This window comes from Limulus polyphemus, unplaced genomic scaffold, assembly GCF_000517525.1.
Source record: "Limulus polyphemus unplaced genomic scaffold, Limulus_polyphemus-2.1.2 Scaffold291, whole genome shotgun sequence".
Lineage (NCBI taxonomy): Eukaryota > Metazoa > Arthropoda > Merostomata > Xiphosura > Limulidae > Limulus > Limulus polyphemus.
Window position 1 is genome coordinate 506,257 of NW_013665901.1, and position 15,105 is coordinate 521,361.

Here is a 15,105-nt window from a genome sequence, read left to right on the forward strand (position 1 = left end):
TAGCATTGTAAGTCTGCAGACATACCGCTGTGCCATTGGGGGGGGGGGGCAGGATGGAGGCTCAAAACTGAACTTCATAAATAAGTCAAATACAGTTCAATAGTATTTATTATTTACAGTTTGAGCATGATACAAATTTAAGTGATGGGTAGATAATATACAAAATATTTATAGTAAATATATAGTAATAACAACGACATTTTTATAATAAACATAAATCGACAACGAATTATTTTTTGTTAAAAAGACAAGCATATATTTATGAAAGAACAGGCTGTAAGAACATGTCAATGAAAAATTATAAAATAATAGGTATATATGAAACGCTTAAAATTGCTGTTGTCAAAGTGGCACAGCTGAAAACATATGTTTCTGAATGAGATATCCAGTTTTTGAGTAATATTTTTTAATTTCTTTTAATCGAAGGCCTCCTTCAATCCAGCTGACTCGGGGCAATTGCACCCATTTTTTGCCCCCTTAATCCGGCCATGGCTGTCTCAAACAAGGGATGATTTTAACAAAGGATTACTGGTTACCAGAAACGTTTGGAACGTTGTCTAGCCGTGAGGTAGATGAGGTCAGGTGAGGAAGAGGTAGAGACAAGATGACCCCCGCACTTGTCCCAACCCACAGCAGGTCTTTACAGGCCAGAAGAGCCGTGACGCGAAGACAAGCTGCCTTATGTTGACGAATAATGTCGTCACAACCTAGAGATAGAGAGATTAGAGCTCGACAACTGATTTCATTGGCATTAAAAAATCCTATTTAAATAGCTCGCTATAATTTGAATTAGATTTGTTTTTCGATTTGATTGTAAACAATGTAACTAGCACCAAACCAATTTGCAGAATTCCTTGATATTAAACATAGGTAAATTAAAATATAATAAATCCTAACATATCGAACTAATTTAGTTTTAAAACTTATATTACCAACTTGTTTTCGGGGAATACATATTGCATGGTATTGAGTAGCTTTACGTTCTTGCCTGTTAAAACATTCATAGTAAAGAACTACCCAAGCAAATGTGTGAAATCACTCATTCCTGTGTAAAATACAAAGAGCACTCCTGCAGTAAATAATGAGATTAATTGTAACATCTTTGCTTTTTCGTTACATTTGTGTGTATGTGGTTTAAATGTTAATAGAGGACTCTGTAATCAACAAAACCATGGACCCACAAATAATTAGGTTCACAAACAGTTTTTAGAAAAAGTTGTGTAATACAACTGTTTGTTAATCATATAGATTCTCAGTAGCAGATTTGATCAGAGTTCTTAATGAAAGAGGGGTCTAACTATACACTATGAGTCAAAACAATGTCTGTGAATATACTGGTATTTTTGTCACCCAATAATGTAATCACTGTCTCACCGGCTAGCATCTTTGTGACAGCTGGAGCCACGTTCACATCCAGAAGATTTTCGTAGCTTGTTGCGTGGAAGAGTCTGAGGACTGCACTGTGCTCAATGGCAACCCACACACCCAACCCTGACGTCACCAAACAAAGTACTGCTCGAGAAGTGTCGCTACTCACTTGTAAACAGTGCTGTCAAAGAAATAATTCATTATTATCGGCCTAATTATTATTTAATCATCACAAACTGACCCAAAAATAAACATTGTTTCATTGATTCGTTAAATATTCATATTTAATTATCATGACTTTACTTTTCTAAACAAAAATAGTTAAAGTCAGTGTTTATATTTCAAACATTTGGTCCACCTCTTCTTCCAATGAGTTGGTGTTGAGAATTTTGATGTTATTCTGACACCCACACCAGAGTTTTCCAGCTACTGCCAGCATTCGAGACACAGAGGCTGAGACGCTTCCAATTTGGACGCGCTGAGGCTCACTGATGTTCCAACCTCCCTCTGGTTTACCAAAGAAACAAGATTTTTCTGATTCATTCCCATACAAACCACCAAATAACGTTCTACCCATAAAAATATTTACTTCAATTATAAAACAGTGCATTAGAAATATTCTGACAAGAGATTAACCTAATAATTTTTTAAAATATCATATATATATATATATATATATATTTACTAGTTTATACTACGATATTTTTATTCTTTGGAGGCAGCGGGGCGCAAACCACGAAACCATAGCTCCAAATTTCGGCACACTAACTACTGGGAAAATGTTCAAATGAACTATGGTAACGAAGTCAATCATCCAACAATACACTATGAAACATTATTTCAATTTTTGTTCCATAAGTGTATCTTGAATGATAAGCAGAGATTTAAGAGGGCATCTATTATAATCATTTAACGCCGTTTTATGTAATACAAGAAAGAAGTTGATATACATTCTTTTTCTCAAAGCATAATCTCAACTTATAAATACTTTTCTGTGGTTTTACTTCAAAGCTATGTTAAAAAAAATAAGCAGTCTGGTTAATTACAGCTTGTCAGTTTCAAGTAAATACAGAGCTAGGCATTGTTTCATTAGCATTGACGCTGTGGGAGTAAAATTCGTAATAGACTCATTCTTCTTCCCTTGGATGAGATTTTCTTCAGTTAAAAATTCAAACGTTAAGCGATTAGTTACGTTATTTTTGTTGAAAAAATGTCTATAACATCCTCATCCAGAAATATTACAGAACAAATATATAGTAAAATGTTTAAGAAATGTTCATCTACTTTAATCAAGGTCAGAAGTAAATTTACGAATACATCTCTACTGGAAAAACAACAGCATATATATACAGAGAGAATGGACCAAAGCTAGATATATACAGTTACATATGGACTTTTTCTTTTGGGGAGGACTCAAGTACAAAGTGTACAGGTAGGAAATTGCGGAATGTTGAAGAAATGAAAGGGTACATCACAGACACATTTACAGAATTTGATGGACAGACAGACTTGTATCAGAAAGTTTCTAGAAGTGTGACAGGCAGACCTCCAGGATTTTGTGAACAGTGATGGGCTTCAATTTGAACACCTGCGGGATTAACCATCCCATAATTCCATATCATGTGTAAAGTGACGTTAAATATAATACCAATTATCAACTGTATAATTTAATTACTTTGAACACATTATCAATTATTAACTGTATACCTACTTTTGGGCCACCCTGTATATATATATGCATACAAGTAGCAGGGACTATATGGTATTGGCTGAAATAGAATATTTATTTTAAATAAAAAAAATCATTAGTTAATATTACTTACTTGCACTCCGTCTGTACACATATAATTCACCATTGGCCAAAGACAAAAACACTCTGTTGTCGAAATAACTATAATAAAAAAGTGTCACTATTTTTATCTCGAAAACTAACAAAATGAAATTACCAAATAATGATCAATGTTACATTTAATAGAATTAAAAGTGAATCTTAGTATTTATTATAAGTATCACTGACATGTATCTACACAGCGTTGTGATAAAAAAAAAACGTTGCCTTACACACTTAAAATGTTTGCAAATATAATGGATATTTTAATTCGAGATCTCTTAAGTACACTAACTTCCTGCTAAGTATATAACTACACATACACATCAGTACATCAAAAATGTTTTTAATGGAAAATAACTAAAAACTTTTGTAAGAATTAAAACAAAAAATATGTTGGCAGCGTATTATCTGAAAACAAACTTACATGATGCACTGAGTAGTAGCAGTATGCTGGATTTTGCAGGGATTAAAACAAAAATCTGGTGGCAGCGTATAATCTGAAAACAAACTTACATGATGCACTGAGTAGTAGCAGTATGCTGGATTTTGTAAGAATTAAAAAAACCTGGTGGCTGTTGTTTGATATTAAACACAAAGCTACATAATGGGCTATCTGTGTTCTGTCCACCACAGGTATCAAATTCCGGTTTCTAGCATTGTAAGTCCGCAGACACACCTCTGTGCCACGGGGGCCAAAATCTGGTGGCAGCATATAATCTAAAGATAAACTTACATGATGCACTGGGTAGCAACAGTATGCTGGATTTTGTAAGAACTAAAACAAAAATCTGGTGGCAGCATATAATCTAAAAATAAACTTACATGTTGCACTGAGTTGCAGCAGTATGCTGGATTTTGTAAGGATTAAAACAAAAATCTGGTGGCAGTATAAAACCTGAAAATAAACTTACATGATGCACTGAGTTGCAGCAGTATGCTGGATTTTGTAAGGATTAAAACAAAAATCTGGTGGCAGTATAAAATCTGAAAATAAACTTACATGATGCACTGGGTAGCAGCAGTATGTTGGATTTTGATCTTGTTTTTCTTGATGCGGATGTTGTCTTTACAGTTGTAAATATGAATACTGTAAAAAAAAACGTTTATGACCGAGCAGAAAATTACAAAAACAGCAAATAATAAAACATAGTTAATTTATCAATTAACTTATAGAGATGGTTTCAATTTATTTATTTATTTGAAAGAAAATTGTAATTATATTTTTTACGTATAAACAGATTATGGATACTTTGAAAACTTAAAAGTATGAGAAATCATTCTTCAGACTTACTGCTGTGCCACTGGGTGTGGGGGGAGAGAAGAGGGTACTATACAATGGAAGAACGTTACAATAAACAACACAAGATTTTCGTACATTTAGTACAGACTCTGATGTTATCAACTAATTTCTTACACATAAAACTTCTGAACAGAGCTAAATTACTCACGTAATGACTTACAGCATTATAAAAAATAACATAAATGCATACATCTTTCGTGGACTAAACGTGTGAGCACTAGAGTTCGATTGGTTTTATTATTGAAACAAACGTCGATTTTCGCCAAGCGCAGAAGCAAAAACTAATGATATATTTCACCACTAGATGCCCTTACCAACCATCCTCTGTCCCTAACCACACAGTAGGTTGCTGGTTGTCTATCTCCTCTTTGACTTCTTCTTTCACTACTGGATTTCCTGTTGAAGAAATTTGCTTCGTGACTGGATCTTCTTCTGAACAATAAAATAAGCAAAGAGAAATTAGTAATTATGGAGTTAACAACAAATTCCAATCTGTAAAAAATTATCAAGACATTCCATTGCACTATATTTAAAATAACAACAGTTTACTTGCAAAATTTTAAAGTCAATACTAATTATTCTTTAATGTCCAAGAAGTCTACAGAATTTCATTGATGTTAACAGAATAGACTTCGTCAATATTAACGTTATAGTATGAGAATGAAATATCAAGGAAAGATCATTAGAAATATAAAGAAAATTCCTTAAATATTACAACTTATCTTAATTAAATGGTAGTAGAGACCTTTAATAATAACATGCTTCAATTTAGAACAAGAACGTGCGGTTTAACATCCCAGTGACCTATTTTTTTTAAGGCGAGAAAATAGACTCTAACTAAAATCCAAACTTTCAGTTTCATTTTTAAACAATCAATTATACAAAGTTTGACAAAAGTTTCCATCATTTCATAAGACACTTTCATACTGTTGTCTTAGACTATTTCAGTTTGTTTTTTACGTGCTTTTTAATATCAGAATTTTAAGTATTTATTTCCCCTATCGCAATTATATATTATGTACTTTTATTTTAACGCGCAGTTTGTTATATATTATTTTATGTTCATAATGAACAATTGGGTAATTCATTAAAAGCTGATAATTTTTAACCAGAATGTATTAACAATAGTACAAATCAGCTCATAACAACAACAGGAAAATCCGAAATGGCTATGTTGCAGTGAAGCTTAGACTTACCTTGGGATTCACCTACTTCCTCATCTTCATCACTAGAATCACTATAAAAATTCATAAAATTCAAAATGGACGTATCACACGATACTCTGGATCATACACAGTTATGTCTAGGGATAAACTGTTTATAATACGTAAAATAAAATTACTTAGTTTCATAAAACTAAACAATCACAATATCTTGTTTAAAATAGTAAACATTTACCAGGCATTACTGAATATCTATTTTAGTTTGCATGTTTTCAGTTGAGGGTTATTACTTTACCACAAAATTGAGTGAAACATAACTTACAACTCTGTTTAATATGCTACGCCTGTTTGTTTTTTTATTCCTGAAAACTCCCAGTGGAGCATAGGGCCGCAACAACACCTCGCCAACGGAAGGTGTTGTTGCAGTTACTTGTAGCAGGTTGGTTTTTACGGGGTGGAGTTGCTAGCCCCGCGCCCAACCCTCCTCCTTTCTCATCCTGGACTTGGGACCAGGCAAAGGCGATTCGAACCCGCGACCCTCAGATTACGAGTCGAGCGCCCTAACCACCTTGCCATGCCGGGCCCGCTACACCTGTTACCTCTGTTGAATCACAGCTTTTTTGCATTATAACACTGATATATTTTCAAGATAACATAAGACCAGTTCTTCAGAAAAAATGTTGTTTATCCACGCTTCTGGATTTTTTGTGCAAACACCTGATTTATGTTTCGCTACATTTTATTTCCTCAGAAGTGTCTCGATGTTGGTCTGTAGTCGTGAGTCATTCGTTTGTATATCAGTACAAAAAACATATGATGGAAATTTCATTTTACATTTCTAAAGCATTTGTGAAGGTATTGAAATATACTTACACTTATATTTATTAAAATTAAACAATTTTGACGACCCAGTGAAATACACTTTTCAGACATTTTCAGGATAGATAAAGTCAAAAGGAACACAGTACTATTTACATCCTTTGAATATCCTTAACATAACAACCCACATCTTGTTTAAACTCAAGCTTAAGTCTAGACAAACTATATCTCCTGTTAATGATAAGGTATGGCCACGGCACTTGGGATAGATAGTTTTCCTACCTGTCAAGTTGAAAGTTTCCATTGTTAGCATGCTGTTCATTCTCCTTCTCAGCATCATCATTGTCAATACTAACTATAGCATTATGCTCGACGAAGACGGATTTTCTTCTATTAGTGACATACCTATAAAATAAACTTATATGAATAAATGTGTTCAATTACTTTAATCACACAAGCTAGCTTTCTTTGTAGTCTATATGATGTAGATTGATAGTTTCCTATAGCAGTATCTATAATATTGTTATAACAGTTGCTATCGTAAGGTGAGTTCTTTTTGATTATTCAGTAAGGACTAGACCACTTAATGAAAGGGGGTCCGACATGGCCAGGTGGTTAGGGCACTCGACTCACAATCTGAGAGTCGCGGGTTCGAATCCCCGTCCCACCAAACATGCTCGCCCTTTCAGCAGTGGGGGCATTATAATGTGACGGTCAATCCCACTATTCGTTGGTAAAAGAGTAGCCCAAGAGTTGTTGGTGGGTGGTGATGACTAGCTGCCTTTCCTCTAGTCTTACACTGCTAAATTAGGGACGGCTAGCGCAGATAGCCCTTGTGTAGCTTTGCGCGAAATTCAAAAAACAAACAAACTTAAGGAAAGGAGTGTTTTATTTCATCATCTGAAAGGTTTACAGCTTACAAGGTTTCCTGAACTGAGAACACCTAATCGATAGGCCTAACTAACAAATAAAACTTAACAATCACTTACTTGTTAAACTTCCTCTCGTATTCATGACACAAACTCTAAACTGGTTAACATACAAACTGGTTAACTCAGTAATCGATTAACAATACCGTAACGAACACACTAAACGACTGACTGTGTAATTAACTATCTATGGCACAAACTCCAAACTGGTTAACATACACACTTGTTAACTCAGTAATCGATCAACAATATCTGAACCAGCCCACTAAATGACTGACTATCTACTTAACTATCTATGGCACAAACTCCAAACTGGTTAACATACACACTGGTTAACTCAGAAATCGATTAACAATACCGTAACCAACCTACTAAGTGACTTACTGTCTAATTAACTATCTATGGCACAAACTCCAAACTGGTTAACATACACAACTGTTAACTCAGTAATCGATCAACAACATCGTAACCAGCCCACTAAATGACTGACTATCTAATTAACTATCTATGGCACAAACTCCAAACTGGTTAACATACACACTTGTTAACTCAGTAATCGATCAACAACATCGTAACCAGCCCACTAAATGACTGACTATCTAATTAACTATCTATGGCACAAACTCCAAACTGGTTAACATACACACTGGTTAACTCAGTGATCTATGAATAATACCGTAACCGACCACTAAATGACCGACTATCTAATTAACTAATTAACAACAACGACGTTCTAGTTATTACAATATTGCTTCCCCAAGACTCTAGAAAATTCGAGACGTCACGTCAAATGTAAGTACTCAGGAAATTTCTAGGTGTCGGACATCATCATTACGTTATGCCAAAATTCCCTCTAGTAAACAATACGAATGTCTAAATTAAAATATTAAAAAGTAGTCCACGATAATATTTACTATGTTAAACATAATATACAGCAAAATCTGTTGAATGGACTACAAAATATAAAATACTGATAAAATCAGTACCGGAATAGTTAAAATTTGCACATAAAATATGGTGTATCAAACAAATTCAATTATTTTGGTCTTTTCGTTAGCATGACTTTTACATAAGAAATGTTTTAACAAACAAATAACTTTATAAATAAATTGTACCCTTAAGCTCAGTTCATTTGTATCGTTAAACAAAACTTTGTTTTTTTTTAGATACAGATTACTTCATTTGCATACTTATTTAACTGTTTATTAATATGCATGCCTGAGCAGCAAGCAACGTTATATAAAGTTCACCGCCAGGAGGCTGCAAGAAATGTCAAGGAACATATCAGTCCCTATCTCAATAATACTGGTCTTCATTGTATGAACACACTCATCACGATTTACCAGGAAATAATTCTTAATTGTAAAACCACAATTAATGTTCCCTCAGAAATTTGGAAACAATGACTTTAACCTAAAAAAAAGCCTGAATCAGATAATCGAAAAACTGCACTTCCAATAATGTTGCCTGAGCGAAAAAATGATCAATCTCTGGAAAAATAATTGTTATATTCGTTCCAACGGCAACTCGGAAATTACAAGTCCTGTAACAAATCGGGTTTAAATTGCCAGTTAGCAGTTTTTTTTTTTTGGTTTTTTTTGATACAATTTTATAATGCTCTTCAAGTTTAACCATTCCGTTACATAACTCCAAACAATGGTTACATATTCGTAAAAACGTAGTTCGAATTGTATTAGCACATTAACACTTACTACGGTGCAAAAGATTAATGCATCGTGTGTGGTTTTTGTTATTGTTGTTTATATGCAAATTTAAAACTATTATTTTTACTAACTGTGTTAGTTATGGAGTATTTTCATTTCAAGAGCGAGATCTAAAAGCAGCACGGTTTTTTTTTTTGAATAGCATTACATCTGAAGAAAGCACACTGTGTGAAAAATAAGCTTAAACATCGAAAACAGCAAATATTCATGGTTCGTCATCCAACACTGACGACTTTTTTAATATTTAAACCTGTGAATTTAGTTTAAAAATAAATTCAAGTCCAACTAAGGCATTTTGAAATATATTTAGTTTAAAGTTACAATAACAGTTAACACCTTATCTCAGAAATAATCATACAAAGATGAAACAAGTTCGTATATAACTTTGCAACCATAGGGAATATAGTCGTAATAGATGTAGTTTTTTGGTTTGTTTCGAATTTCGCGCAAAGCTACACGAGGGCTATCTGCACTAGCCGTCCCTAGTTTAGCAGTGAACGGTTAGAGGGAATGCAGCTAGTCATCACCGCCAACTCTTGGGCTACTGTTTTACTAACGAATTGTGGGATTGGCCGTCACATTATAAAGCTTCCACGGCTGAAATGGCGAGCAAGTCTGGTGGGAGGGAGATTCAAACCCGCAACCAGCAGTTTGCGAGTCGAGTGCTCTAACCACCCGGCTATACCAGGCCAATAGATGTTTACTTTTGGTAAATGGTCAAGATCACAGTCGAGATTATAATTATCTCTTTGAAAACAGACATGTTGTTATGAATGACTGTTTAAGTTTTAGTGATTTATTGCTGTTTAGCAGTTTAAACTCCGGAAGAATGCAAAATGACTGAATTATGATGGAATATTACGACTTCTAGCTAATAAAAAAACATATAACGTATTAATGATGCATTACTGCCTTATCGTAATGACACCAACTATGGAATTTTCAATAATATGCGCCCTTATTTGCTGCTATAGATGCAAATAAAACTTTTCATACACAAAAATATGTGGCCATACTCACATAGGATTGGCCGCTGGTATTGATGCTATGCACAAGATTCTGGCATTACACACACCATTACATGACGTCACTGTGGGCTCTGGCTGGAGACTAAGTATGCATACCTGTCCAACGTAGCCGTCACTGTTACATACCCAAACATCCTTCAACCCAAAATGGTTTAGGCCTAATGTCGGTGCCGCGCAAGTGAACTGAAAAAACAATAAATAAAATATCAGTTAATACCAATGTCTTTCTTTTTTTTTATGACAAAATTTGTAATTACTTAACATGCCAATTTAAAGCGTAAAAAGCTATTACGCAAGTAGTTCTTAACATCAATAATATTATTTGACAAAAACATCCATCGCTGAATTGTATCGTACTTTTCACAATGATACGGTTTATTAATTCATCTTGTAAATCAAAAACATAAGATAGAAACAGAATTTTCTCAGTTTTATTATACAAACCTGCAGCCCTGCCCTAGTCTTGCGAATTGGAACGGGATAGAGAAACTCTGGTGGCGGCCTTCTATCGATTGACAGTGCTATAAAAAAGAAAATTCAAACAGCTATCGATCTCAAAGTAATATTTAAAAAATGTCAAACCTAATGTTGGAAAAAGTAGTTAGAAATCTAGTCTATCTCTGCACCATCGTTACACAGCTCTTCCATTTATATTTACCGTTTTTCAATCCCGTAGAACAACATATCTACAATAGTTAACGATATCACTCAGAGTAGTTCTTAAAACTTCTGAAATCCCATCAGTTGACCGAGTGCAGTTGAAGTTGTCCTCCCCCCTCTCCCAAGAAAACATGTCTAATAAGCGAATGATTCAGATGGAAATTAGGCCCTTTAATACAACACTCGTACTTGATGGTATGTATACATGACAAAAATCTGAGTTGTGGTTAAAGATAATCTATAAAGAATATAAAATTTCAAAATAAAGTTACGTCTAAATCGTGGCCTAACTTTTAATACGTTTTGATGTAATACTATCTGAAGACAAAAAATACACTCTAGTACACTCTTTTGTTCTACTCATATTGTGTTTTCAATTTTAGAGGAGTTAGGCTAGGTACAAAAACTGAAACATAATATTTATATAAGAGATGTTCATTATTATTATTATCTAAGAGACGCCAAAAAGAGCAAAATTACTCATCGATCATAGATTAACGTGAAGACCACTAAGCGTCTTTAAATGATAAAAACAGAAAAAATCACGTGTTTGTAAAAATCCATTTAACAAATTTACTCTTAGCACGAATATACATTTAAATGCCGTTTCAGTTGTATATATACAAATATTTTTAAATGTTAAAAAAAATAATTAATTATGGTATTTATATCTCTTATTTCTCCATTCCCTAATCATTGAAATGAGAGAAATAGGGTAATTTTAATAATAGCTAACCTAATTTTTGCTTGGCTTCGTTAAAAGCAGCTTCCCAAGATAACTTTTTCTCTGGGGTCGGAAAGATGATGCATATGGTGTCCACTCCCTCCCTGTATACAAATCAAACAGGTAAATATAAATAAAAAATAGAGTAATTTAACTTATTACGAGATATGCATATAAATTTAAAATATTTTTGTCATGAAAACATTTATTTGTATCGATGTGTGTAATATTAATAGAAAGTATCCCAGTTAGTTCTACCGTCAAATCAAAATAAAATTAACTGACTCGACGCATCTTTGACATAAATCTTGCCCGAGTGAAAAAGATATAAGTTTAGTAACTAAAGTATCAAAAGTCGCTTACATTTCCGTCATAAAGAGAGATTTCTGGGAACTAAAGAACATACGACAAAAACTCGTTACGTCATTTTTTTTTAATATAAAAGTAAAGAACGTACTTAGGTTACAATAATACACATTGCGATAAGAAATAAGGTCAGTTCATTGAAATATAGAAACATTGTTTAGATGTCAAAATTATGAGTGTGAATTTAAAATAATAAATTCATCGAATGCTATTTATATTTACTAGATGGCGCCACAAACATTATTTGTGTTATATTGATCCGAAGATTAAATAGCCGGATGGCGAGTTAATTTTGCCAAATGTAAAATAATTTGTTTATTTGAAATGAGATTCTAATTTCTAAACATGATATTTTGTGTAAAGTTCTGAGTTATAATCTTAAACGTTAAGCGTTTGTGACGTTAAGTTTATGTGTTTTTGTCTGTATAACAAAATTTAATCACTGTGTATTTTGAAAGGATTGGGTGTCCATTAAGAACTGTCAAGTTCTCTTGTAGGTAATTGAGCATAGAGTCACCTAAAATACCTAAGTTAGGAAATACCTGAATAAGGTACATGTTCCTTACGTAGAGATACATACATGACGTTACAAAAAGACGTAGGTTCAAAAAATCAATTTAACAAAAAAATGCGATATCCTATATCCCGAGCGCTTTCGAAAGGTGTACATATTTTGTTCAGGGTTAAACTGGGAATGGCCATGTAAGGCAAAGTGTGAGATAAGGTGAAGTTTGAATGACGTCATGGAGGGCACCATAGAAATCCATAAGAATTGGGTTTTGGTACCCGCGGAGGAAAGATCGCAGAATGCCACTTTTGTAGCTTTACAAAAAAACTTTCAAAGACATTATGATTGTACGATTAAAATAACGGACTGGCTATATAAATATCCTTTAAAAGTGGGTGTTTCGGGTAAATACATGTAGGAACCAAGTCCTCTAAGCTGAAGAACTACATTCTTCTCAGGACGACCTTAAGTTCATATAGATATTTTGGTTTGGATTTTTAGATAAATGACTAACTTTAAAATATGATTCTTTCATTTGACGGTGTTCTAAACCAAACGAATGTATAGAAATATTTAAGGATCAGTGTTACACAGCAGCAGAATATATTAAGACCCCTAAGCTAAAGAGATTTCATGATTCTCAAGAAACTTATCTGAAAAAAACAAAAAAGTAAACTCTAAAACGTTTGTACATTTATACTTTTTAAAAGCTCTTCATTTGGCTCAGCGGTAAGTCTGGAGACATATAACGCTAAAAATTGGGCTTCTATACTCCCGGTTGCTATAGCAAAGATATCTTTTTATGTTGCTTAACAACAACAAAGAAAACAAAATCCTAATAATGTAAGGCTGACTGGAGCATAATGCAAATAATTGTGAATAAATGAAACGACCGTGAACAATGGTCTTAATTTGAATCATAAGAGTTCATTACAAATAATCCATACTCCCGATGAAGACGTAAAGCCAAAACGTTGAGCTAATAACAACAATTCTAAAGAATATCTGCAGTTGGCAGTTCTTTCGTTTATATTCGTGAGTTCATAAAAGTAGACAAACTTTCGGTTAATATAATGCACTAAATCCTAAAAATGTCTACATGAATATTAAGGCTTTCTTCCATATGTCTTCTTTTACCCACTTCTTTTTCGTTCATTAGTTTTATCGGCGAATCTTCCATTCACAAAGGAATTCGTAAATATTTAATGAAAAAAAAAATCAAAGAACAAAAACATCCTTTTATAGTAAGGCCTAAATTTCTTTTAAAACCTTTATTATTGGAACAATTCTGATGTTTCTTCTGACTTTCAATGGCTAGAATAATCTAAACATTAATCAACTTTGTCACTTTTTGTATTTTTCCATAACAACTTTAAAGACAATAGTGCGCGTGACTAATGGTGCAGTATTAAAACACTGTTATTGTTGTTTTTTTATAATTCCTTAAAAATAAATTCTCAACATTCCCACAAAGTCCACATACCGAAAACCCAAGAGTTTCAGCGTTTTTGTTAATGTAAAGTGTGTTATATATATGATAACAATATAACAAGTTATGAACAAAACATAAGCTACAACTTATGCAGACATCAACTAAAAATTTGATTAATTTTCCGAGACGAAAATAATCTTTGAAGGCTTTGTGTGTGTGTGTGTGTGATACGTATTTTTCTACGCTGTAAGATCCGGGTATTCCCGGCTGTGATTTCTGTAGGGTTATATTCTGGTTCATGTTATATATATATAATTCTTCGAGCACGGGAAGGTGTGCCCGAATGTTAAGTATTATCATCTTCGTGTTAGACTGTACGTAGTCTATTCTTGTTTTGGCGAGAGAATTTAAAATCCATTTCCTAGACTGTGATGTTTGTAATACAAAATAACTACTTTCTGAGTACTCTCATCTAGGTTGGAAATTATACACCGGTCTTCGTGGTAATTGGGTGAATGTCTATAATATTCAAGCTGTTAGTTCTAGTTAACATGACTCCGATACCACATCTGAAGGCATGAGGAACGTAAGGGTGACTAGCACCCTATATCTGAAGGTATGAGGAACGTAAAAATGTCTAGCAACCTATATCTGAAGGTACGAGGAACGTAAAAATGTCTAGCAACCTATATATGAAGGTATGAGGAACGTAAGGGTGACTAGCACCCTATATATGAAGGTATGAGGAACGTAAGGGTGACTAGCACCCTATATCTGAAGGCATGATGAACGTAAAAATGTCTAGCAACCTATATCTGAAGGTATGAGGAACGTAAAAATGTCTAGCAACCTATATCTGAAGGCACGAGGAACGTAAAAATGTCTAGCAACCTATATCTGAAGGCATGATGAACGTAAGGGTGACTAGTACCCGATATATGAAGGCATGAAAAACGTAAGGGTGACTAGTACCCGATATATGAAGGCATGAAAAACGTAAAGATGTCTAGCAACCTATATCTTAAGGTCACCTTTACGTTCCTCATGCTAGTCACCTTTACGTTCCTCATGCCTTAAGATATATGGTACTGGTCACCTTTACGTTCCTCATGCCTTCAGATATATGGTACTAGTCACCTTTACGTTCCTCATGCCTTCAGATATATGGTACTAGTCACCTTTACGTTCCTCATGTCTTCAGATATATAGTACTAGTACCATATATCTGAAGACCATGAGGAACGTAAAGGTGA

The 15,105-nt window shown here is 33.8% G+C and overlaps 1 protein-coding gene across 1 annotated transcript in view; it reads right to left on the reverse strand.

Moving 5' to 3' along the window:
• Positions 1-15,105, reverse strand: part of LOC106457092 (rho guanine nucleotide exchange factor 17-like) — a 90,270-nt gene that overhangs the window by 6,274 nt on the left and 68,891 nt on the right. The window contains exons 6-16 of the mRNA XM_022382908.1: positions 11,559-11,650; positions 10,607-10,683; positions 10,155-10,345; positions 6,764-6,886; positions 5,696-5,736; positions 4,814-4,931; positions 4,200-4,286; positions 3,192-3,259; positions 1,727-1,875; positions 1,375-1,549; positions 537-707 (exon numbers count right to left, since the gene is read on the reverse strand). Of these exons, the coding sequence (XP_022238616.1) occupies positions 537-707; positions 1,375-1,549; positions 1,727-1,875; positions 3,192-3,259; positions 4,200-4,286; positions 4,814-4,931; positions 5,696-5,736; positions 6,764-6,886; positions 10,155-10,345; positions 10,607-10,683; positions 11,559-11,650 (1,292 nt within the window). The remainder of the gene's footprint in view (positions 1-536; positions 708-1,374; positions 1,550-1,726; positions 1,876-3,191; positions 3,260-4,199; positions 4,287-4,813; positions 4,932-5,695; positions 5,737-6,763; positions 6,887-10,154; positions 10,346-10,606; positions 10,684-11,558; positions 11,651-15,105) is intronic.